Here is a 27,703-nt window from a genome sequence, read left to right as displayed (position 1 = left end):
TTGTGAGTGAAGTAAACTTAACAAGGAGTCCCATTTCCCATGCTTCTTATTGGCTAATTTGCCAAACTTGTCCAAATATAAGACACATTCTGATTGGATATGACCAGTTCTACTCACTGTTATTTTGTAAAATATGGAGACTGATGGGGACATGTAAATACATGTAATTTAGAATAGTGATCTCAAACAGAAGCTTCAACACTGTTTATTAAAATGCTCAGGGTAAAATGTAAACAAATCAAAAGTCAGACTTAAAGGTTCTGGATTGTACATAATTGGAAGCAATGGATTCACACTTCTCAGCCTCCTCTCCTGCCAGCATGTCCCTGTAGTATTACTGTGTTAATTAAACACAAAACATAACACCTTATCCTTGAATAAACAAAGATATAAATGTTTGTCTTGGGCTTTGACTGTCTGAACACGTATAGGGCAAGAAAATGTTTTTCACATTGAGAGAGCAGTAGAGAATTAAACATAGAGTGAATTGATAATAAGCCTTTTTCACCGTGGTGACAGGCATAAGTCTAACCAGCTTCATTAAATGCAGTTTTAGAGGCAGCCCACACAATCCTACCCACGACTGAGGAGGCACACAACTGTGTACTGAAGTGACTCTGAGACATAGTCTGCTCGGCAGGAGATTTAACAATATTTTCTGAATACTAGAAGGGAAATAGGAAGTACTGTACACAAGCTAGGGTTCACATTGTTTAAAATGTTGTATAAATTGATACAAAACTTTTCCCCTAAAGTGTAGGCCATTTTTGCATAAATGCATAGCCATGCAACATTGACCAACCACGAATTAGAAAAAAGAAATCCCAGTTTGAAACATAAAATAAAATAATTATACATAAAACTCTACAGAGCTTTAAAACTATTATTTCCACAGACACTTTTATCACATGTATGTTGGAATAAGGTATGCATGACTGAAGGGACCAAGTTACTAGTAAAACTGATATCACAGCCAATCAAAAGTATTTTCTGGTGAACAATACAGGGTGCAGACCTCTTTAATCATTCATAAAGAAGCTCATATTGAAAATGGCTTGAAGTAATAGTACAATAACAAACCAATAAAACACAATCAATCTATAACAAATTTCCCATATACCTCAGTGGTGAATTCTAAACTAAATGCTGGTGCAGCATTTATACATAATGCTCTAGAGACTATAGCAAAGGACTGAAATGTGCTAAACATGTCATATTTTTCACTATTCATCAAACAGCAGCTGGCCCTGCTCTCTTGACATAGGCTGTATGATTGTTTTTCTAAAGACCCTTTGAAATGACTTGACGAGCGCAGTTTTCTTTCTGCCAGAGGCTATTTGCACTAAGTGTAAACAGAGATAGATGATAATTACACTAAGTGTAAATAGAGCTAGATGATATTTACACTAAGTACAAATAGAGACAGATGATATTTACAGTAAGTGCAAATAGAGACAGATGATATTTACACTAAGTGCAAATAGAGACAGATGATATTTACACTAAGTGCAAATAGAGACAGATGATATTTACACTAAGTGCAAATAGAGACAGATGATATTTACACTAAGTGCAAATAGAGACAGATGATATTTACACTAAGTGTAAATAGCAACAAAAGGCATCTTCTTTGCACTAAGTGCAAATAGTGTTAGATTCTATTTGCATGGGTGGCAGATACTATTTGCACCCCTAATTAAATAATTACATACAGTATAGTGGCATCACTGCAGTGTGTTTATTGTGTTTATTAAGAGTCCCTCAGACACCTACACCAACCCCTACCCCTAAACCTAACCCTAAATTTCACTTACAAAAATTAAGCATGGTTTTACTACAATAACCATAGTATCGTCATGGTATTTTGTAGTAAAATCATAGAAACTACAAAATTAAAGTGGCAGATACTATTTGCACACCTAATTAAATACTTACATACAGTATATTGGCAACACAGCAGCATGTTTAATGTGTTTATTTAGATTCCCACAGACACCCTACACCAACCCCTACCCCTAAACCTTACCCTAACCTTACCTTACAAAAATTAACCATGGTTTTACTACAGTTACCATAGTATCACCATGGTATTTTGTAGTAAAATCATAATAACCACAAAATTAAACATGATTACTATATTAACACCATATACTGTAGTAATACCATGGTTAACTGTATTTAAATATGGGCACTACAATATTACTAAAGTAAAACCATGGTTAATTATACCTGGATCAAACCTTTCTCAGAATATTGGAGTGCACATTGCCGAGCTGTGTTGCAGGTGCTGTTTACACCTAGTTCAAATAGTCACTATGTTTCTTTCCTGTAACATTTCTTATTAAACAAGACGTTTGGGTGGGACATTTAAAAAAAAATAGCCAATAGGCTTTAGTTACGTCACAGCCATGAATCATGATTGCTATTTGACAAAATAGTTGCTTGGAGCTGATTTTAGGGGGAGGGACATTCCCATTCTAGAAATCATTTGATTGGACAAAAATCTATGTAGTGCAAGATGAGTCATCAATATTTATGGTCTATTTTCCTGGAAGAGAATGTAAATTTTAATTCTAAAAGTGAATTTTGTCAACTTTTAGGAGTACAATAGCACATAGATTGTCTCAAAGCTAACAAACATGGTCTAAAGCCACAAACTCTAATGTTGATTTCATGGGGTCTTAAAAATATCTATAGAGGGAATATACTGTAATGTCACATTATAATTTAGAATAAGTTAACAAATAAGCCTATATGAGCATAATCTGGTGTGTCAGCTATTTTTTTATCCTGATTCTTATTTGCTGAGCGCTCTGTGCAGTTGCCCTAAATGAGACTGAAAAGGATTTATTACTGTTTCCCAAACTATTTCCATGCATTCTCCAGGCTCTCTTCTGATCATTTCCCCCCTTCTCTGTCAATCTCTTTCTCTGTAGCGCACTTCAAAATGGCTTTCAATGGCCACAGTTGAGATATATCTCATACACAAACCTGTACTGGCATGTTGAAGAATTCACACAAGTGCCTCTCTCACAGGAATATATAAGACTCATGGGATGTAAACATTGCGGGCACAGAACGTATGAGCTGCATGTCGACAAGCATCTAATCACAGCTTGTGACCCAGCAGGAGAGTGGAGATCAGATGTGTATGCAGATCAGTGACGTGCACATACCAACATACGTGCACGGGGGGGGTGCTGTAGTACAGGCACCTCCACTTAAATCTCCGCACTCTTAAAAGAGCACCTTTACATTTGTGAACGAAAGTCACAAATCTATTCTGCTCTCATTAGAGACTATGATGGAGGTATATGCACAGACATGAAGCTATATGTCAAACAGAAATATAAAATAAAAACGAAAGATGAATGGCAGGAAACATCATGAACAGTTTTTAAAGGAATAGTCCCCCAAAAAATTACAGTTCTGTCATAATTTACTCACACTTTTGATCCAAACCCATATGCTGTCCTTTTTTCTGTGTAATACAAAAACATTGCTTTTAATCTTCAGCAGCTCTTTCCATACAACAAATGTTCATAGTGACCATATTTGTCAGTCTGCAAAAAAAAGGAAAAAACACCCCAAAAACAAGGAACAGACCAAAATTAAAGTAATTATTCCCTTATTATCTTGCCCCTTATTCAAAAGGAATTTAAAAATGGCATGTCACATTTGGATGCTTCACATTAAAAAGAGATAGTTCACCCTAAAAATTCTCTCATCATTTACTCACCCTCATGCCATCCCAGATGTGAATGACTTTCTTTCTTCTGCTGAACACAAACAAAGATTTTTAGAAGAATATTTCAGCTCTGTAGTTCCATACAATGCAAGTGAATGGTGGCCAGAACTTTGAAGCTCCAAAAAGTACATAAAGACAGCATAAAAGTAATCCATATGGTTAAATCTATATCTTTAGAAGCGATATGATAGGTGTGGGTGACAAACAGATCAATGTTTAAGTCCTTTTTTACCATAAATCTCCACTTTCACCTTCACATTTTGAAAGTGAGAAGAGAGACATGTTTAGTCCAGGCCTAATAAACAAGACAAAATCATTCAAAAAGACAGAGACAATGATTATGAACACAAAAAGTAGGGGGAAAAGAGAAAGACTATCAGCAGTGCTCATCTTAGCTACTCTCTGAACATGTGGCCTTAATGTTCTCCACTCGGCTTCAATGCAATCTGCATTTTCTGATCTAAACAGACAGAACCAGGTGCTTTACTCCCCTTAAGTAGTGGGAGATACGCCAAAATGCTCTTGCACGCAAGTGTGGGAAGTCTAAAGCTGGAGCACTTCCAGCACGAACATTTAGGCTACAATTTAAAAGATTTACTGGAAGTGAAAGGATAATTAAACCACAATATCACAATTCCCATTGTTCATTATGCCCCAACTAGTATTGTACTGAGTTTATTTACTGGCACTAGAAGCCCAATTTTTCACCGTTTTATGCAAATTCACTAATCCCTATTAAGAATATAACACCTGACTGTAAAAGGTGGTGTAATAATTGGTCATGTCAAAAGGATAATCTAAGAAGGTCAGCATCAGATTTACCTAGTCTCTGTGGTTGCCATGGAAACTAGGCAGCCAATGACTCTGGAATTTTGATGAAGTCCCACAAAGAATCATGTCAGTTCCTGTAAACGTTGCCTTGTTTATCATACTGCAAGGGAAATACAACCAGTTTGAATCACTGGAACAGACAAATCCAGACTTAAGCGTAATTAGTGGTCCATTTCCGAGGGTTATAAAAATATATTGTACGTCCACATCGTCTTCCCTTCGCAGCATTTATAATTCAAAATACAATACAGTTTTATCATATTGTTGCTCTTTCAACAATTCACATCCTTTGCAAACATGACTGTAATTGTAATCCATTTCGTCCTCTCTAGATCTGTCAGAATAAGCAGCACCTCACGGAAACAAATGCTATCAGTCCATAAAGTGCATCTCAGTGGTTAATACTGTCATCTTCCAAGTTTCTCACCCCTGTAAAACTATTAATAAAAGCCGTATTCATTCTATTAGTACCATCATGTGCATTTCTAATTTTTAAAAGTCTGTTAACCCTGCTGTTTTTAATTTTTATTATTATTACAAGCTGTTACTGATATGGTCAGTGTTGGCATAAATAAAATAAAAAAATATTAAAACAAAGACATTCAGTGCACCTAAGCACTAGAGTTTTAAAGTAGCTCGCTCTGTCCAGGTATGATTTTTACATCTGGATATATGAAGAGTTTATGTTGCCACTTTTGCAATATCCTTTTGCATCCTTATAAAAGTCTTTTAAAGTTCTTTGAACCAATTTTACGAGTTTGTTATTGAATCATTAGCTTGATTCACCCAGTACTAAGACTCTTTTGCTTTTAAGATTCTCTGCAGTGTGACCCTGGAATTTCACCTCATTACAACCCATATTTTAATGCAAGTATACTGAAATGAGCTGGGACTTGTGCGATATCCTGATGAGGTAGAATTTCCATTGTAAATGTTGCCTTCTTTGCTATTTTGTGAGCAGTGGGCACTCCTCAGTCTGTTAGAAGTCAAAAGCTTTACATTTGACACGTAAACCAAGAAGCAATGCTTGTGTATCTTCCAAATAAAGGACCTTTGGCCAATTATTAACATCCCATTAAAGTCAGTCTTGGTGACGCAGGGCTAGTAGATAATAAAGCTGTCCTTTGACACATATCTCCACAATGTAGGATGTTTGTATTGTGCCCCAAAGTTCACACTGAGCTCTCATCAGGTTTATTACACAGCTGAGTGTGCTTCCTCTTCTCCAGGATCCTATTGAGCTCCTCTGTGAATGAGTAATAGAGAGGAGATGTGGTGTCTCCATCAATCTGTCTCAGTAGCACATAACTGTTGCCATTCATCTTGCGTAAAACGCTGGGCAGAGTGGCAGAGAGTCCATTTACATACTCTGATTCTAAAGGAGGGGGTGGGAGAGGTGGGGCAGGAGGAAGCTCTTTATTGGGTGATGTTGGTGCTTCTCCAGGGACGATCTGCAGTAGACCATCATGAGCATCATGTTTCCCATTGCAGTGGCTGGAGATGGTATTTAGCTCCATGTGGGCACCTCTCTTCCTTTCAGCACGAGCAGACGATCGCAAAGAGTACTTAACCCTCTGCCCTTGCAAACAGAATCCAACATAAAGTAGGACGACTGTGAGAACAAGACACAGTCCTCCTAAGATTGTGATTAGCGATAGATACATGGCCTCCATGTTCCTCAGGGACAGGAACTCAAAGTGAGGAGACAGTGGGGTAGGATCGAACTCTTCCAGGGAGTCACTTTGAGAAGATTGATCAAGCCAGGAGGTCCCTGTGGTCATGAGTAGTTGGGTTGGCTCTACAGGAGGAGGTGGAGGCAAATCCTGGCGAACAGTCAAGCTGTAAATCACCACAGGAACATGGACTCCATTCTCTACGGCGAAGCAGCAGTAGTCACCACTCTGGAAGGGCCGTGCCTCAATGACCAGAAGACCGTCAGTGCCAATGCGGTAGCCGGAGTCCAACCCATAACCCTGCAGTTTCTTGCCTTCCAGGGTCCACTCAGGGGAGGCCAGATTGGAGCTGAGCTCACACTGAAGCAGCACATCATCGCCCACCATCACAGAGCGAGAACGGTGTAACATTAGGTCTATGAGAGACACACACACAAAAACAATGAGCATATACTGTCTAAAATATTTACAATATTTGTGATGATTTGGGGGCTTTACAAAATATTGATTTTTATTTGGCCATTAAGTTTCCTAAAGAGTTTTGCAATTGTTCCTTGGCTCACGGCTTGCAAATATGAGGTCATTAAGACAGAAAAGTTTTAATAGTGTCTCTAAAGCTTAAGTAGCAAAAATGTGATAGAATTGGTAAGATTGATTCAATTCTGATTCAATAATAAAAGTATTTTTATATTTGTTCATACATACAGTGTCTGAGGGATGCACAACACAACCAAATTAGCACAGCAAAAAAAAGCAGAAAACTAGGCATGCCATAAAATATCGATTATTGATCGGCATGGTATTTTATCAATATATTTTTGAGCCATCGATGTATTAACACAAGCCAACATTTAAATTAGAGGCCTAATTTGCATGCTTTCCATTTCACTCAGTTGGCCTTCTGTTGAATTTCTGGCATAATAGCGTTGGGAAACCACAAGGGGGTGATATAACATTTACTGAAGCAGGTTGCAAGGCACAGGTATCACAACATAGGAAAGGTATTTTAGAGCTCCTTGCACAGGATGCATACACACAAAAGTTACAAAGGTTTTTGTACTTCTTCAAGAATGAAAGTGATGTTGATGAGTTTGCAGGTTAGTGTATAAAACTGAAACTGCGCAAAGTGAATGATTAAAAACTCTTATGCAATTTCTCTGTACGTCCCTTTGAAGAGGTTTTACTCAAGATGTCAAACCACAAAAAGACATACTTGTAACTGAAAATACATTGTGTAGGCTATATGAAGGATGCATATACAAAATATATCATCCACTGATGGCTAGATTAAATAATCTTTGTCCTTTGATGATGATTTGGGTCGAATTTAATGGGAAACTATGTGGGTTACACTGCAGATTTTTGAGCAGCGTCAAGAGATGGCGAGCCTGCACTGTGTATGTACCAAAGAAAATAACTGTTTTGCATTTAGAACATGCTATGGCGTCCATCAGACAAGTCCGATGTGCAACCCCTTTAATTTACCCTGCCGCTCACGCTTTACCAAAGTTGTGTTGAGAAAAATGTATGAATAGACAAATAGACTATTGTGCAACGGGTAGCCCTTTTTCTATCAGAAAAAAATGCCAATATACAGGATATCGATAATTATCTGCAAAATCTTCGAATTATCGAAGATAATGGTGAAAAAATGGTGCCTTCACCTGTTGTCGGAATTATTGTAAATAAGACTTTCTTTTTTCTACTCGGAAGTTGCACATGAACAACTCCTGAAGTCGTAATTACGACTGGGAAACTCAAGACATAATTTTGATACCCAAGTTTCTGAGATGGGAGGAGTCATAAACTTTCAACATGACAGAGGAGAGTAGCTGGGGGTTGCCCACAAGTAAAGTAACTTGCTTTTGCAATGTATTGCTTGAATTAATACATTTTATTAAATGTAACAGCCACTCATGCTCTAGTGAGATGTATGCTTGATGTGTAGTTTAAGCGCTAAGAAACGGAGACAAACTCATGTAAAGACAAATCCTGAAAGACGTAACATTACTTCACATTAATCAACTTGAAGAGCCTTGGATGAGTGCATATTGGAAATATGACAGTTTAATTTAATTCTCTGTTGGCTGTGTTTATTAGTCTTGTAAATTTGCTGTTCAGGTCGATGCTCATGTTCCAATGGAATGAATGGCCATATGCCAGAATGGCCTCCGTATACCAGTGCAGCTATTAACAAGATCCACTTGTTTAAAATTCCATAAAGTATATTAACATTTGCTATTATACTTTATTTCACTATGAATCATCATTTACGTGATTACAGCAATTAAAATTAATTATCTCTGCGACACCGTTCGAGTAAATGTGGATGGACTCTGTAATCGCAGCGATGTATTTATTGTTTTTCACTTTCCTGAGAATGTATACTTATTCCAGTGAACCATTTGCCTTTAGCCTATTAAACAACACATAAACCTTTAAACTATAGGTCTAGTTTAAAATGGAAGATTACATTCATGCAATGACTTCCTTGTTGTTTATTTATGTTCTCCATTTGAAATCAGAGGTTGCAAATTATTTTGCCTATTATTATTGTCTTTGTTGTAATTATTATATAAAAAAACATGGTATGGGATTGTTATTGTACTATCCTTGTTTAATATTTTCTTTGTAAAATGAAGATAAAATAAAAAATAAATGAAATTAATTTAAAAAGAAAATCGGTTCTGCATATCGGTTATCGTATATGTAAACATACAAATAATCGCTATTGTATCAGTTTTAAAAAAATCAATATCGGTCTACCTCTAGAATAAACCTGCCGTCGTCCATGTTTCCTGTTCTTTCCAACAACAAAGCACTTGAACGCGACATGCTCATAATTACCACTTCAGAAGCTGTTATTTGCTTTGCTTATTTGGTTGTGTTGTGCACTCCTCGGCCCATACATATAAATGAAAATGACAAAATTTAAATGAGTGAAAACCAGTGTAAAAATTACGCCTTTATTATTAAACAAGATTTTAACTGCATTTTAATTCTTGCATTAAATATTTTGAATCTATTTGGCAATAATGGCTGTTTGGTTGAAATTATGGTTCCTCTAAACAAAAGGGAAATAAACACACTTTTAAGCCATTTTAGTGCAAATACACAAATACATATAGAGGTATTTATTATTATATTGAAACTTTTCTATCTATATTGCCCAGCCCCAGCTCATACCATTTACAAAATTATTTTCCCTGGAGTCAGGGTTAAGTACTTCATTGTAAAAAACTGTTACAAATGTGGTTGTTACCATAAGGAGATACTGCTACCTGATCTGACCCCCCATCCCCAATATTGAGATTAGTGGTCATCAATATTTTTTGCCAAATGGTCCCCCCAATCTAATTAGTAACTCACTGGACATTGCTTCTATAATTGGGACTAACCTGCAATCTTTGCATTAGAAACACAGATCCTTACATAATGGCTAACATCCACCCAACCCCACCCTGCTTCATCTCACATTTACCATTAGCTGTGACTCGTTGAGGAATTTAGAGGTTGCATTAACTACACAGATTTAGAAAAAACAAACAGCACCTACACACTGACTGTTACAACACATGTGTTCATACCATCTGATGTAGATTCATCACAGCCCTTGTTTCCATTCAAAATATCCTGTGTCAGATTCGCTCTGCAGATATAGAAACATTATTAATGTTACAATTATTATTCAGACACTCTATCCAAGATGCATCAAGCAGGTGCTTCCATGATGTAAACATAAACGAAAGACATGATGTCAATCACAATGGCACCTTTTCACACAGTTCATTAAAGTGCTAAGAAGGGAAAGCAGAGGCCTCCATTAACATGCACTCCTACCTGCTGTTGTGTGATGTAATCTCCACACACTCTAGGCCATCCCAGGCACAGAAGGGATCACGCGCCATCACACAGTCGAAGCAGGAGGAATATCTGTTGCATGTGGACAAGGGCAGCTGCACCACTGAGGTGGGCGAACCCACATACACACTCATCTGATGAATAAAGGATCAAGTGAGTAGTAAGAATCACATTGTTGCTATTCAATAAACTAAATAGATGCAAGGCTGAAATAAAATCACATGGAATGTCTAAGGCCTAATGGACCTACACACTTTAATTTTGGATAGATTGTTGCAATAATGCATTTAGAGATGTTTTTATTGAATTCAACTTTTACAGAATGTACATAGATTTACTTCTCACTTGTTTCTCAGAGATTACTATACTGTCCACTGGCTGGGGCTCCTCAAACAACTGCAGTTCCTCAATGATGTGAAGTTGACCATTGACCTTCACAGCCCGTTGGAGCCAACCTTCATCTGTACAATCAAAACATAAACACCAGTATCACACCAGCTCATATGAGGACAAAATGATACAAGAGCTGCCTTCAAAAGTTTTGAAACACTCATTCTTTATTATAATTTTCTTCACATTTTAGAATAATAGTAAAGTCATCAAAACTATGGGATAACATAAATGGAACTATGGGAATTATGTTGTGACTAAACAAAATCCAAAATAAATCAAAACTGTGTTATATTTTAGCATCTTCAAAGTAGTCACCCTTTGCCTAGAATTTGCAGAAATGTACTCTTGACATTTTCTCAACTTCTTGAGGTATCACCCTGGGATGCTTCTTAAACAGTATTGAAGGAGTTCCCATCTATGTTGGGCACTTATTGGCTGCTTTTCTTTATTATTTGGTCCAAGTTATCAATTTCAAAATGTTTTTTTTTTTTTAATGACATTTTATTTTTATAATGAAATAAATTAATATGGTGGCACAATTATATTTTTGTCTACAAAACTAATTTCAAACATTTAAGCATACAACTTCAGATCAAAAGATTTTTAAGATCATGAGAAACATTTCAGTCAAGTGTTTCAAAACTTTTGACCAGTAGTGTACTTGTAACTATTTAAATATACAGTGGCCCCAAAAAGTGTTTGGTCAGGCTTAAAATGTACAATGCTACATATGATGAAGATTTTTAGTGAATGTATGAAGTCAGTCTCCCTCAAGTTCAACAAGTGTCCTAGCAAAGTAACCACAGAAGCAGTTCATCACATTAACTATGGACATGTTCCACTACGGTTGTGTTGACAATTAGGAAGTGTCCAATTATATATCTATTGTTTTATCATTTGAAACAATCTTCTTTATTGAAATGTATTGCATGAAAGTTGTGTCAATTAAATACCACTTGGCTTGATATTTTGTTACATAATGCAAAGACATTCATGCATAATTAAGTTTTGCTTAAGTGTCCAAATAATTTTGGGGCCACTGTGTGTGTGTGTGTGTGTGTGTGTGTATATATATATAGTAGTGTTTAGTGGAGTAGTGTTTGCTAACAGCATGTCAATGTAGCATACCTGTCCCAATGAAGAGCATGTGGTATATCTGACCATCTAGACCAGTAACTCTGTGTACTGCAATTTTAGTGTAGGCCACATTCCTCCTAAACAGCAGAGGGCGTTGTCCTTGCGGAAGGATCTGCCTGTACATGAGTGGATGGCGACGGACAAAGTGAAGTACATCATCTGGCAGGTTGGTGGATGAGTTGATGCCTCTTGCTCTAAGTTGATCTGTGATGCACTGAAGAGCAATGGAAAGTATGAACAAACAATTTCACGTAATATATAAAATAAATAGATAAATAAATGCTGTTGTTTAGTCTTGGCATGTAAAAGCAGAGAATGTAGGACATTCAGCATCAGTATTCTCAGTCTCTTGAACTGCGTTTCATTTATCTGACAGAAACTGTTCAAGTGTTCATGAAGAAAGACTAACAGGATCCAAATGTTTAACAAAGACTGCATGCTCTTTTTGGACATACAGTCCCTGAGCACTTTATTAGGAACACCTGTACACCTACTTATCCAATTATTTAATCAGCCAATCGTGTGGCAGCAGTGCAATACATAAAACCATGCAGATATAGGTCAGGAGCTTCAGTTAATGTTCACGTCAACCATCAGAATGGGGAAAAAATGTGATCTCATTGATTTAGACCGTGTCATGATTGTTGGTGCAAGACAGTCTGGTTTGAGTAATGCTGTAACTGCTGATCTCCTGGGATTTTCAAGCACAACAGTCTCTAGAGTTTACTCAGAATGGTGGCAAAAACAAAAAATATCCAGTGAGGGGCAGTTCTGCGGATGGAAACGCCTCGTTGATGAGAGAGGTCAACAGAGAATGGTCAGACTGGTTTGAGCGGACAGAAAGGCTATGTTAATTCAGATGACCCCTCTGTACAATTGTAGTGAGCAGAATATCATCTCAGAATGCACAACACGTTGAACCTTGAGGTGGATGGGCTACAACAGCAGAATACTACGTCGGGCACTTTATTAAGACCATAGTGTTCCTAATAAAGTGCTCAGTGAGTGTACTTAAAATTGACCAGGGAATGAAAAGTTAACATTATCTTTCCTCTAATTTCTGAGGACTTCCAAACATCAATTAAAACTGTAATTTAAATCTTCATTTGCGTCACTCACTACAAATATCACAGATTTAAAACTCATTATGCAGCCAATCAGCAAAGCTTTTCTGCCTGCTAGTAATCTCCATGGCACTAAGCTTTGATGAAATAAGCCCCTTTTCTTCCGAGTGCACTCTACAAAATTGCTCATCAGTGTCTGATTTTTGGATGAAACCAGGTCGACACTCTATCTGTACCTTACTGTGCTCTTTGATGCAGAGACTTGTGCACACAGAATATACAGCGATTAGAGAACTTTAGCAGCTCCACCTACAAAGTGCTGACTTCACTGTCGCAGTCAGCGGGCAGGTAGAGTTGCAGTGCAAGAAGAGGATAATAAGGCCAGTGTAAAACAAAACTGGGGATCAGTATATCCTGAAAAGATACTCTTGGTCTTACCGAGCCAGGTCGCGGTTCCGGAACCTTCCCTGTGTACTGGGTCCATTTAGAGTTGGAGTCCTCTGTGCTTTCCATGTAAGGTCCCTCAAAGGCCCACTGGATATCCGAAATGGAGTACTGGCAGATAGCAGAAACTTTTACATTTTTCCTGAAAAAGAAGTACTGGTTAGTACACTGAAAAAAATGTAACCTAAAAATGTCCTACATGTTGTAACATTTAAATTTATTGTTTTGATTCAAGTCAAAAATATTTATCATCACTGAATAAACCTAAATACATTAGGTTACACCAACAAAACTAATTTTAAGGGTTCGAGCAGGTAGAAACAGATACTTAAGGTAACAGTTGTAGGTCACTACTTTTTCAGTGTTCAACATAGACATTGATATAGACATAGACCTACTGTACATAATGACATCACACATCGTAAATACATTAAAGGTGCACTCAGTAATTTTTTTACGTTTAAGTCCTTAAGAAATGAATTGTAATTTTGCAATATATGTAGGAAATCATGACCACTCACATTAAAATGAAGACTCCAGTCATATCAGTAACCTTATAAAAGTTGTTTTATTCTACATGGAAAGGGTCCGCACATGGGGACTGCCATGTTGGAATCACATGACCAGCCGAATACTACTCACTTAGTCTCAGTAACCATCCTGTTATTTGACACTTTCACTCATTGATTAAAGTAATCATGGCTGACTGTGAATAATACATTTCTACAATGACATCTGAAACTGAAAACTATTGATTTTAAATGATGCTGCATCCAAGCCGCTAGGTGTCCGTGTAAGTCCAAGATGACACAAAGACAAAAGTTACTTAATGCACCTTTAAGAGACAATCTTATTAGTGGGCATTTCAGTCGGAACAAAAGGGATAAAGAAAGAAGGTGAGACTGTTTAGTACTCTTTCAAAGTATCAGTACAAAGGAGAGTTGAAATCCAACCCAACATGACGTCAGAGACATTGCAGAGACATTGGACACCCACATCCAGGCATTTCTTGAGTATATATTTCAAGGCAGAACAAAGTAAAACATTTTTATCAAAAAGTGTGTGAGAGAGGTGAGGGACAACAGAGAGATTGGTGAATGAGGTGAGACAAGAACATAGACAAAGCTCCTCAAGTGATGTGACACTACACAGTAAAACTTTTTTAAAAACCCTGCACTTATTAGCAGTGACTGCAAAAAGGTTCCACACTGCAGGGAAAAGAGTGTTTTCAATAGTAGCTTAAAGAGACAGTTCATCCAATAATCATAACTCTGTCATCATCTACTCACCCAATGTCTATTGAATAACATGTGATTTATCTTTTTCCATGGAACATAAAAGGAGTTATTTAGCACAATGTCTATGCTGCTCATTTCCATACAACAAAAAGTAGATAGTTATAGGGTAAAAAAAAAAAATGACAAAAGAGTACCAATAAATTAGTCCATACAACAAGATGTTCAGTAAGTAAAACGATACATTCATTTTAGATTTGCACGAAACATACATCTCGTTATCATATTGTTTTAGAAGACTTAGAACACGGTGGGAATCGTAAGGAATTTAACGATTCCAGTTCTGATTCCTCTTAATGATTCCCGTTCCTCAATGGTTCCATAAATAATTATTTTAGTACTTTTGAGGAACAAATATTTGGAAATAGGAAATACAAATCTTATTGGATTTACTGCCCTCAGTAGTCTGTTACCAAATGATAAGATCATTTCATATTTTAACAACAGATTCTTGCAAATTATGTTTTTAAAAATATATCTGATAAATTCATTAATGTTTTTATTTTTTATTTTTTGTAAATACACCTAATTACAACAAAACTCATAATAGTTATCTTAACGACACATTGTCATATCACCAACCATCCAGTACTTACTCTGAATTCTTTGTCCAAGTTGGATTTGTCAAGAATTACTTGTGGTTCAGTAAGTTCACTGAAAAGAATGAGGTAACAAAAGACTTTTGTTTGGTAGGAAACACTGTCTGTTGCACACTGTTGATTTAAAAGAACCGACTCATAGGAGTCATTCACTTAGAAACTGGACTTCATTGGTCGCGCTGTATCTTTCGCACAGTTGATTAAAAAAAAAAAAAAAAAAAAACGTCTCATAGGAGTCAATCATTTGGAAATCGGACTACACTAGACACGATGTATATTTCACGCTGTGGATTAAAGAGCACCTATTATGGTTTTTCAAATATTACCTTTCATGTAGTGTGTTATATAGCTGTTTGTGAATGTGAAAAAGTCAACAAATGGAGTTATTGACTCCCAAAGGAAAGAACAGATTCTGAACTCCTGAAACGAGTCGTTAGTAATTCCAGACTTACTTCCTGTACTAACCTACGTAATTTGGTAACAAAAAACCCGCCTCTGGTCTTCATTGGCTGCTCGCGAACAGCTTTGACCCGCCCTCAAACACTACACTAAGGGGTAGACCAATCACAACAGACTGGGACATCTGACCAATCAGAGCAGAGTAGGCTCTCTGAAAGGAGGAGTTTAGAATGAATCCTTTAGAACGGATCATAGAACGAGTCGTTTTTTTGACCTTGGATGCATGTAAATCTATTGTATGAGACCTTTAAAACAAAATTAGGCACGTTTAAAAACCATAATAGGTGCTCTTTAAAAAGAACCGGCTCATGAGAGTCATTCATTTGCAAATCGCACTTCACTAGATGCGATGTATGTTTTGCATTGTTGATTCAAAAGTACCGGCTCATAAGAGTCATTCACTTAGAAATCGGACTTCATTGGTCACGTTGTATGTTTAGCTCTGTTTATTCAAAAGAACTGGCTCATAAGAGTCATTAATTTGGAAACTGGGATACATTGGTTGCGCTGTGTTTCGCACTGTTGATTCAAAAGGACTGGCTCATAAGTCATTCATTTGCAAATCGGAGTACATTAGACGCAATGTATGTTTCGCACTGTAGATTCAAAAGAACTGGCTCATAAGGCTAATTTATTTGTAAATCGGATTACACTACATGCAATGTATGTTTTGTGCTGTTGATTCAAATAACCAGGACATAAGAGTCATTCACTAAGAAATCGGATTACATTGGTTGTGCTGTATGTTTCACGCTGCTGATTCAAAATTACAGGCTCATAAGAGTCATTCATTTGTAAATTGTACTACACTAGTCGAGATGTATGTTTTGCACTGTTGACAGGGTCGCATTAACCCAATGGGCAACATGGGTTGCAGACCAGAGCCCCGCCACATTTTAATATGAATTGTGTAATTTCGGTACCACCGGCGCCACCAAACTTATTCTGAACACTCTTGCCACTCTCAGTCTGTTATTTTTTTTGCATAAACTAGCCACTAAATAACTTTTTACAGGTAGTCCCACCCAAAAATCACACAACTGTTTGAGCCAGAAGTTGATGTCACTCAAACAAAGGGAATAAAGTTTTGAAAGCGCTACAGAGCTAGTGTTTACATTCTTCAGGGGAAATCAGCCAACAAATGGCTTAATTACTGTATAATTGTCTCTACAATAAGAGACATTTTACCATCTGAAAAAAACAATAACAGTCTTAACAGGGGGATGTTGGTTCACATTAAAAAAATATATATTTCTGAACTGGCTTCATATTTAGCACTTATAATTTAATTCCCTCACTGTCTCAAAACCACCAGAGAGATTGTTTTCGGAGATCAGCCTAATCAAAACCTGAGGACGTCAGTGAATTAAAACAGACTGAACTGTACGATGACTATGTAAACAGCACGACGACCCCCTGCACCTGCTGTGTTTCAAAGATTTATTTGAGAGTTTGCTTTCAAGAAGACCATGAAGAGGGCTTTGATGATAGTGGTGAGTGACATTTATATCTAGAGCTCTGCTTGACTGTTTTAGTTGTTTTAGTAGTTTTAACATGATTGCATGGTAAATGTATCTATCCTCACGGGCATGGTCTATTATTGTATGTATGCTGCAGTCTAAACAAAATTATTTTTGTTTATCTTATATTCGTTCTAACAGCCATTCAAGGGCTGATGTATGTGTTCTTTAATGGACAAGCTTTGACATCTTTGTCAGTGGCGAGCCTTCTGTGATTATAAATGTTAGTAGTTTGCGACTAATTGTATAGGGGCGTAGCTCATGAATATTAATTAGTTTATTACAACATTGGTTAACCTGTGTAGAGCTGTAGATCACGTGACCTAATTAATATTCATGACGTAGCCCAGGGTCCCGAGAAGGCTTAACCTGACCCTGGCTGTTGATTCATATAATGGGCTCATAAGAGTCATTCACTAAGTGATCAGACTACACTCGACACGATGTATGTCTCATGCTGTAGATTCAAAAGAACCGGCTCATAAGAGTCATTCGAATTCGGGAATCCCGCTACATAGGTAAAGCTGTATTTGTCGCTCTGTAGATTCAGAAGAATCAGCTCATAAGACTCATTCCTTTGGGAACTGGTTGTGCTGTATGTTTTGTGCTGTAAATTTAAAATGAATCGTCTCATAATAGACATTTGTTTGGGAATCACTTAAGGACTTATTTTTATGTAACATTTTGTCCTTTTTAAAGCTTGACAGCCTCTGTTAATCTCTTGTTGTATGGAAACTTGGAAACCAGCTTGGATACTATGTTAAATAAATCCTTTTTTGTTCCACAAAAACACACAAAAATGTATGTTTTGAATGACATTTAAGCAAATTTAAATACTATATCCTGACCAGGGGATGCAATAAAGCGACAAGTGTTAAAATCTCTCTTCCATGTCTCCAAATCTTGTTGTCCAAACTACTCTTGGTTTCTATTTCTGCACCGTCACACTGGGTAGCCCCACCCATTGTAAAATCTCATTGATCCAAAATATCTTCTGATTCTGACCCCCCCCCCTTAAAAAGGTAATTTGGTCAGCTGCCAAAATGTGCTGATTGAGAGACCATCCAGCAAATCACAGGTGAGTTTCATGAGCCGAAACAACCCTTACATAATAGGCCGTCAGTCTAATCAACGAGGCTACATTAATTTCTACAAAGTTGCTTTCAACAGTGCTCATTTATCCATGTTTTTATCGGCACTGATGTTGATGTAAATTAATAATCTAGAGATGAGGAACACACAAACGAGAGTCATTTATCGACATATCGTTCTTGATTGGCAGCATTACGTGAAATGCACTGCAGAAACAATCAAAGGACAATCCTTCTTTAAAACACTCATTATAAGTGGAGTTTGTATCAGTTCATGAGTCTTCAAGTTATGCTTTTTATATTATGTTTGTGAGGTTATAGTTTGTGAGGTTGTTTTTGACATTTAAGCAGATTACTAGATCTGTGTTAAATATGTAAAGCTATTTTTAACATCAGCTCCTGTTTTTTACCTCTGTGTTGGTGTGCAGTCGACAAACTGTATAAAGATAGATCTGCTGTGTTCTTAGAACACTTAGGCACTTTACTGAAGTGAATAGATACTATGTATGTACATAGATAGGTATGTAGACATGCTTTTTTATACATGAAAACGTACAGATGTTATTGAAACTCATTATAATTATTATAAGACTATTATTGTTGTCTTTTGATAAAAGTCATGCTCAGCAGCTCACAAAATGTTGGGGGGCCTGGGTAGCTCAGCAAGTAAAGACGCTGACTACCACACCTGGAGTCATGTTCGAATCCAGGACGTACTGAGTGACTCCTGTCAGGCTTCCTAAGCAACCAATTGGCCCAGTTGCTAAGGAGGGTAGGGTCATGTTGGGTTAACCTCCTCGTGGTCACTATAATGTGGTTCTTGCTCTCGGTGGGGCATGTGGTGAGTTGTGCGTGGATGCCGCGGAAAATAGCGTGAGCCTCCCACGTGCTAGGTCTCCGCGGTAACGCGCTCAACAAGCCACGTGATAAGATGCACGGATCGACTTCTCAGATGCAGAGGCAACTGAGATTTGTCCTCTGCCACTCGGATTGAGGTGAGTCACTACGCCACCATGAGGACCTAGAGCGCATTGGGAATTGGGCATTCCAAATTGGGGAGAAAATCCAAAACAAAAACAAAAAATATATAATACGAATATATTAATATAATACATATACTTATATATTAATATACAGTTGTGCTCAAAAGTTTGCATACCCTGGCAGAAATTGTGAAATTTTGGCATAGATTTTGAAAATATGACTGATCATGCAAAAAATGATCTTTTATTTAAGGATAGTGATCATATGAAGCCATTTATCATCACATAGTTGTTTGGCTCCTTTTTAAATCATAATGATAACAGAAATTGCCCAAATGGCCCTGATCAAATGTTTACATACCCTTGAATATTTGGCCTTGTTACAGACACACAAGGTGACACACACAGGTTTAAATGGCAATTAAAGGTTAATTTCCCACACCTGTGGCATTTTAAATTGCAATTAGTGCCTGTGTATAAATAGTCAATGAGTTTGTTAGCTCTCACATAGATGCACTGAGCAGGCTAGATACTGAGCCATGGGGAGCAGAAAAGAACTGTCAAAAGACCAGCGTAACAAGGTAATGGAACTTTATAAAGATGGAAAAGGATATAAAAAGATATCCAAAACCTTGAAAATGCCAGTCAGTACTGTTCAATCACTTATTAAGAAGTGGAAAATTCGGGGATCTCTTGATACCAAGCCAAGGTCAGGTAGACCAAGAAAGATTTCAGCCACAACTGCCAGAAGAGTTGGGATACAAAGAAAAACCCACAGGTAACCTCAGGAGAAATACAGACTGCTCTGGAAAAAGACGGTGTGGTTGTTTCAAGGAGCACAATACGACGATACTTGAACAAAAATGAGCTGCATGATCGAGTTGCCAGAAAGAAGCCTTTACTGCGCCAATGCCACAAAAAAGCCCGGTTACAATATGCCCGACAACACCTTGACACGCCTCACAGCTTCTGGCACACTGTAATTTGGAGTGACCATAAGCGCTATGTTTGGAGAGGGGTCAACAAGGCCTATAGTGAAAAGAATACCATCCCCACTGTGAAGCATGGTGGTGGCTCACTGATGTTTTGGGGTGTGTGAGCTCTAAAAGGCACAGGGAATCTTGTGAAAATTGATGGCAAGATGAATGCAGCATGTTATCAGAAAATATAGGCAGACAATTTGCATTCTTCTGCACAAAAGCTGCGCATGGGACGCTCTTGGACTTTCCAGCATGACAATGACCCTAAACACAAGGCCAAGTTGACCCTCCAGTGGTTACAGCAGAAAAAAGGTGAAGGTTCTGGAGTGGCCATCACAGTCTCCTGACCTTAATATCATCGAGCCACTCTGGGGAGATCTCAAATGTGCGGTTCATGCAAGACGACCAAAGACTTTGCATGACCTGGAGGCATTTTGCCAAGACAAATTGGCAGCTATACCACCTGCAAGAATTTGGGGCCTCATGGACAACTATTACAAAAGACTGCACGCTGTCATTGATGCTAAAGGCGGCAATACACAGTGTTAAGAACTAAGGGTATGCAGACTTTTGAACAGGGGTCATTTCATTTTTTTCATTGTTGCCATGTTTTGTTTTATGATTGTGCCATTCTGTTATAACCTACAGTTGAATATGTATCCCATAAGAAATAAAAGAAATGTGTTTTGCCTGCTCACTCATGTTTTCTTTAAAAATGGTACATATATTACCAATTATCCAAGGGTATGCAAACTTTTGAGCACAACTGTATACTGTAATATATTAATACTGCACTGTAAGTATTGGGTCTGTGCGAGCCACCTACTGTCAGCTGTGTCCCCCCCCACCCCCACCCCCACTTTTAAAATGACTGCTGCACCCTTGGTCACATAGCACAGCAATTTCACAAATAATGTGGACAGACAAATTGCTTGTCACTGGAAACTTGACGTATCATGCCTGGTTAGGACATGGTGTAAATAACCATGCTTTTTATTGGAGATTCCAGGGCTGATTCAGACTTGCCTAACACTCAGACGTACACTTTGCACCTACGCTGATGTCATGGTGACACCGCAGTCATCCAACCTTACCCTGATTAAGGTCAATGTGAACAGGTCACAAGAGCTCAGCTGATGCTCTCACTGTCATTTTAATTGTCTCTCCCAGTTTCACTCTCACTTCTACCACCTAATTATTTTCTGACGCAGCAGGCATTATGTTTGTCACTGTCATTCATCACTCACTTACTCGCATGCTTGTGGTTTGCGCCTCATGCAGCCACATCCCACAGATCAAGTGCCTGGCAGGTTATCAGAAACGCCCCTTTCAGCAGGGTTTCATGAATGCTATCACAGTCAAAACAGTGGCTTGCACATGCGTCAATGCATGTGTGACCTATGTGCTACAACTAGTTTAGCTCTTTAGAAATGTGTAAAAGGAAACAAATTAATAAAAATAGTCTTGTGTAGCCAGACTTTTGACTTGTGGCATACAATCTGGTCCTCATTCAGTTTATTCTGGCTAATACAATCTTAGCCTGATCTCATGAAAATTAGGTGACTGTGGCGACCTTTTTTGAAAAATGATATTATGTGGTTCCTTACACATATCTCGGCATTTCCGAGGTGGAAAAGGCCAGTTAAATTTTCTTCCAAACAAATGATGTTTTGAAGGTTAATGCTCTATCAAGTTTTAAATCAACAAAACCTTCCTCCTTACCATAAATCTGGGTATGGGTAAATCCTCCATACCTTAAACCTAAACCTAACCGATAGTGTCATAAAAGCAAATTAAATACGCAAACTGCTGAAGCTACAACGACATTTTGTGGTGGTTTTATTACACTTTCAGCTCACGTGTCGACTCGCGTCCTCTTCAGGACTCATACCCTGGTCCTTTGCAGTTGAGCTACTGCACAATTTGATCATGTTTGAACAAGCTTAATATAGTTGATAGTGTAATGTTAAAATGTATCACTTTACAAGTCATGCGCTATAATAAAAGTGTTCTGATGTCTTAAATATGAGTGTAACGGGGTAAGGTGGGCAAGGAGGAACCAGCTGAACATTCAACATAAGTTTTAATAACATAAATGAACTTAAATCAACGTAAACACATATACACACAGCAGCCGCATGTGTCTCTCTCTCTCTCTCTCTCTCTCTCTCGAACTGGCATCTCTGGCTCGTCATTTCCCGCTCCCGGCTGATTAGCCCGATTCAGGGCCGGGCGTGTGTCCTCACGGCCCAGCTCTGTTCTCCTCCTCGTCACACTCCTCCATCGCCTGACTCAGGCCGGGGAAACCCCCGGCATGATGCACTCCCCTCCCTTCCTGGAAGGGGGGGTGTCACCCTTCCGGTTGTGCCTGCTGGCAGGTCTTCCCTGCCTTTCTGGAGCCCTGGGAGAGAAACGAGGGGAGGGAAAGGGGAGAGGGAAAGAGCAATTCGGAGCGACAGAGAGAGAAGAGAGAGAGAAAACTGGCTCGCCGGTCCCTGGACAAGACATCGCCTGGTCCTCAGCCACTCCTTTGACCTCTGGCGGACGACAGCTCACTCCTCCCCAGGCGGACAGCAGCGAGCCGTCCAACCTCTGGTGGACGGAATGGCTCCTCCCTTTTCTCAGCGGACGATAACAGTTCCTCCAACTCTCGGCAGCTGGCAGCAACCCATCCATCCCCAGGTAGACGGCTGCGGCTGCTCCCCTGTCAGGATGGCAGTGGCGAGGACTCCACGACAGCGCAACACTCCTTCCCAGGTTTCACACCAATGTAACAGGGTAAGGTGGACAAGAAGGAGGTGGGAACCGGCGGAACAGTCAACATAAGTTTTAATAACATAAATTAACTTAAATCAACGTAAACACATATGCACACAGCAGCCGCATGTGTCTCTCTCTCTCTCTCTCTCGAACTGGCGCCTCCGGCTCGTCTTTATACCCCTCCCGGCTGATTAGCCCGATTCAGGGCCAGGCATGTGTCCTCACAGCCCGGCCCCACCCTCCTCCTCATCACAGTGAGGAACAAGGTGAAAAGTAAATGTTTATGAACTGATAATCTGCCATTTTACTCATGATTTGTGTGAAAAGGAATACATGTTGTTGTTGTAGCACCTCTAGTGTTCATTTTACCAGGAAACTGTTGCGATACATACAACGAACCACGTAAAAATCTTTTAGCAAAAATTTAGGTTTAGTAACAGTGATATGTAACGCAAATAACCACAGCTGTTTTGTCTGGTTTATCTTAAATAATTTACCACAATAATAGGCCAGCATGAAAAAAATTATATAATGGTGTGTCAGTCTCCACACATGGTTGTACAGAATTTTGTTTTGGAAAAAGTGTAATATTGTGATCAGAATTTCAGTCTGTCCAAAATGAATATGTCCTGGTTATATGACACAACGCAGAAAATGTGTTACATCAGCCAGCTCTTGCCATTTTTTGCATGCAGTATGTATCAGACAATCAGTGAAAGGACTGTGGTGGATCTGTTAGCGGCTGTCTGAGGCAGAGACCAGAATAAACACAAAAGACACAACCATCATGCTGACAAGGACAGAAATGTGGTCCTCAAGCTTCAAAGTACACAATCCACCAGTTCAAAAATCAGCCAGATTTTAGATTTTACAAAGCCTAGCTCAGGGGCTCCTCTGTACTTGTCCGGAGCAAATCCTCTGATCTCCTGAGAGAATGTAACCTGCTTATGAATAAAACATGCTCTGTGATCCAGGCAGCAAGAAGACGTGTCAGCGAATTTCATTCTGATGATCCTGGCAGACTGTAAATGCTGTTTCCTCATTTGATGTAAGCAACCTGAGCGAGAAGCAAGCAATCTGTTTGATTCATTCAAGAGTTCGACCTGAGAAGACTGCAGATCATGGGTAAGATCTAGCTCTTCTGATGAGGATAACCATACCGAATAGGACAGAAAGAGTGACGTCAATCATGTGACAGATAACAAATATTATGGACATGCACAATGCAATCTCATACATTTAATCAAACACATCTGCAAATATTTAAGTGGTCAGCTATGCAAATAAAACATGCAGTGGCCCCAAAACGTATTTGGATACTTATGCCACACTTAAAAATGTATGAACGTCTTTGCATTATATAACAAAATATCAAACCAAGTGGCATTTATTTAAAAAAAAAAAATAGCACAAACACACTTTTCAAGCAAAACATGGTCAGTACCACCCAACATTTCGATTCTCTTACCATTCCAATCCAAAGATGCCGTAGAGTACAGAATCCTCAGAGCTGGCGCCCTCCAGCAAAAACACACTCCGCAACACGTTGAAGTGAAATTCATAGTCAGGTAAAGAACACACCAGCCGTGCCTTCAGAAAGGAGGTCCACCTCTTCTGTAGGGTGAGGAGACCTCCTCTGTCCCTCTACAAGATCAAAGGAGAGAGAGAAAAAAATCATAGGATGAAAAAGCAGATTCCAGATTACTCATACCAGCAAGATGTTAAAATATTAAGTACACATGAAAGCAATAAAAGGTATAATAAATAACATTCATAAATACTAATACTAAAAATAATAAGACATTTTGGAAGAAAAAAAAAACATTAGTTGCACCCATTGGCTCTCTATAGGGCACTTACTAAATCATCTTTCACTGCCTGACAGCATATTTATTTTGGAAAATTTGAATATACATTTTCTTTATCTATAAATATAATTCCCAATTCTCCAACACTGATCTCTCAAACACTGAGTTATTACTATTGTATTCTGTTCTAATTTGATGTTTACCGTACTTCTGGAAATGGTAATGAAAACAAAAAGGATTCACAATTCACAGGGACAATTTAATACAATACTGACTAGTTAGAAAAAGCCCAACATTTTAGTTTAAATCTTTATATCAATTTAACACTAGGTTATTAGAAAAACTCCAGACTGCTGCAAAACAGCAGTACAAGAGAGCTTGTTACTTCTGGTTCTTGGCATGGTTGGTGGAAGCTAACATTGCCAGTGTGACTGTGGGAATGGGAAATGAGCTGAATTGGATGACTTTTTTGTATGTAAAGGAATCCCCAATGACGTTAGGGGGATCAAGTAAATTTCCATGCTACCTCTCAAGAGGAGAATAAATCTTAATAGAGGAATGACTTTGATTGAACCCCAAGTTTCTTACAGCAATTCTTACTCCAGTAATCAATTTTCAGTAATAACAATGACTCTATAACCTTTAATTCATCATGCGAAAGGAAACTCGATCTTGAAAGTTGACTTAAAGATGACATCATCTCAGCTGATGATTTTCAGAAGCAGATGTATGGTCATATGAAACCACTGCACAATGCACTGGCAATGGTGTGATAATGCCCTTTTTGATAATGACATTTACAAACAGTCTGAAAAGAACAGCAACATAAGAACTAAAAAACTAATTAAGGTGAACCCGCTGTGTAAACTGTCACAGAGAAGACATGATTGTGCCCTGAGTTCACATAGTCTATTTCATGCAGAATCTACATACATCCACATGCAGAAAAATAACCTGAACACTGCAGCTGAATTATTTGCAATAATGTCCAATAACCGAAATACACTCCAAATAATATCTCTAATGCTAACTGCCAATGTTGGACACAATCCCAGTAGAGCGCAACAGTCAGGTTCTGGAAGGTAAAAAATCCCATTCATTTACACTGACTGCATTTATCGTATATTTGTATATATCTGAATATTTTGCAATAAACTTAAAACTGGGTTTTTTTTATGCCATTCGCGATGCTATTTACATCATTCGCAATGCTTTATGGGACTGTAGTTCATTCCCTCATGAAAGTACACAGTTTTGTTATTTTGTATTTTTGTCAGATTTTCAGATACTATTTAGCTTCAAATTAAAGTTGTAATGTTGTGATTCACCTCGGAGCTGGTTGGTTTGGTTCATGTCTTTGAACTCTTTTATAAAGAACTTTATGAAATCCCATTAGAAGACATAAATGGAAAAAATACTTCAAGAACCTAGACAGCTGAAAATGTGGGTGGGCACTGTTGAGCTCTATTAGGCCAGTTATCAACATCAAACATCCTTTAAATATGCAGTAAATATCCACCAAGCTGCATCCTGACTTTTAAGACATTTCCCCAATGTCTGAGACAAAATATGAAGTGTACCAGTTGCGCATACTGAAATTGCTTATATGCATTGCCCATTGAGCTGCACACTGAACGCACAGAAAACATCAGATGGAAAATAAACACTGTGAAGTAGCAGTCTAGAAGATGTGAGGTTAAAGACATTTTCGTTTGGCACTTTGATGTGAGTGTGTAGAGCTAGACTGACTAGTTGAGAGGTAAGCGGTCTCATGGGAATGGAGCCGTTAGAGTGAGATGCCTGGCAACAATGCTCCTGTACAACCCTAATAGGAAACCTGTAGAACACCACACTTAAATACTAAGCATTCTGAGGACAGAGCTGTTACTCTGCTGGGAATGAAACACTTTCGGTGCCTAAAAACACACTTATGAAGCACTTCTATGAGTGTGTACACACATTCTTATAGTTTGAGGACAAAATTGTCCCCAAAAGTAAATTAAATCTGTCAAAACCTTTCTTTGGGGACCTTCAGAGACATCCTTAATTGGAAAATTCATAAATAAATAAATACTCTTAAAATGCAAGTTTTTTTTTTTTTTTAGGGTTAGTCCATAGTTATATCACCTTTGTATAAAAGCAATAAAAAAAGTCTACGGCATGTCAACTTTATGATACAGTAGCTACTTTAAGTAAATTATTTCAACACCCTCTGTGGAAGAGATTGAATTAGTCAACCGTTTTAGTTCGACTTGAAAATGCAAAGCATATTTACCTCATGCTGGATTTCTGCCCTCTTATTTTAACACTTTAATTAAATGAATTTAAGATGCAGATAAGATAGTGTCCTGTATTTAGAGTGAAGAATAGGGTGAAGACATGTTGTGAGCGTCATACCTTGCACACACGGGCGACCCGTGCTACTCTGCTGTGACTGAAGTACGGACTGAGCTCCTGGCTCTTCTCCGTGAAAAAGAAGTAAATCTTATCATCATCTCCAACTGAGCTGCTCACACTCTCCTTCACCAATGCTGAGCCCACAAAATCAGCCTCTGCATGGGACAGTAGACTGCTGTTAGTGCATTACTCCAAAAATAGCTACTGGTATTAAAAAGTTGCACATTAAAATTACCAATTTTTAGCATTGTAAACATGTACAGTGTGGTCCAAAATTGAAAATGGTTCTAAATTAATAAAAACAAACAAAAACCAAAAATTAAAAGTTTAATTGAAAAATGTATATGAATTTCAAAATTTCTTAGTATTTGGTTCTTAAGTCCTTCTTTTGCATTAATGACAGCATACACTTGAGCTAATATGGACTCCACAAGTTTGTGCAAAACCTATTGATTCATGTTATCCAGCATGATTTTCCAAGGAGCGTCTTGTGTGCTTGAAACTGAAGCAAAGAAATCTGACTTTTTGCTCCATTCTGTTGCACGACCCCTTAAAATGGTCAGTGTCACAAGCTAGAAGGAATCTTAACATTTCTTCTTCACCTGATGTCATAAATCTTTTTATTTTCATTTTTAAATAAAAAATGTTTTTACGATTTTC

General features: G+C 38.1%; 1 protein-coding gene across 1 annotated transcript in view; it reads right to left on the bottom strand.

Moving 5' to 3' along the window:
* Positions 1-189: 189 nt before the first annotated feature.
* The window catches only part of LOC127412475 (semaphorin-4G-like), a 66,106-nt gene continuing 38,592 nt past the window's right edge, over positions 190-27,703 (bottom strand). The window contains exons 8-15 of the mRNA XM_051648866.1: positions 27,044-27,198; positions 24,307-24,482; positions 13,146-13,293; positions 11,635-11,857; positions 10,459-10,574; positions 10,093-10,247; positions 9,840-9,901; positions 190-6,668 (exon numbers count right to left, since the gene is read on the bottom strand). Coding sequence (XP_051504826.1) covers positions 5,752-6,668; positions 9,840-9,901; positions 10,093-10,247; positions 10,459-10,574; positions 11,635-11,857; positions 13,146-13,293; positions 24,307-24,482; positions 27,044-27,198 — 1,952 coding nt within the window. The 3' untranslated portion in view covers positions 190-5,751. The remainder of the gene's footprint in view (positions 6,669-9,839; positions 9,902-10,092; positions 10,248-10,458; positions 10,575-11,634; positions 11,858-13,145; positions 13,294-24,306; positions 24,483-27,043; positions 27,199-27,703) is intronic.

The sequence above is a fragment of the Myxocyprinus asiaticus genome, chromosome 21, assembly GCF_019703515.2.
Source record: "Myxocyprinus asiaticus isolate MX2 ecotype Aquarium Trade chromosome 21, UBuf_Myxa_2, whole genome shotgun sequence".
In the NCBI taxonomy this organism is placed as follows: Eukaryota; Metazoa; Chordata; class Actinopteri; order Cypriniformes; family Catostomidae; genus Myxocyprinus; species Myxocyprinus asiaticus.
This window is presented reverse-complemented; position numbering and strand designations above follow the sequence as displayed.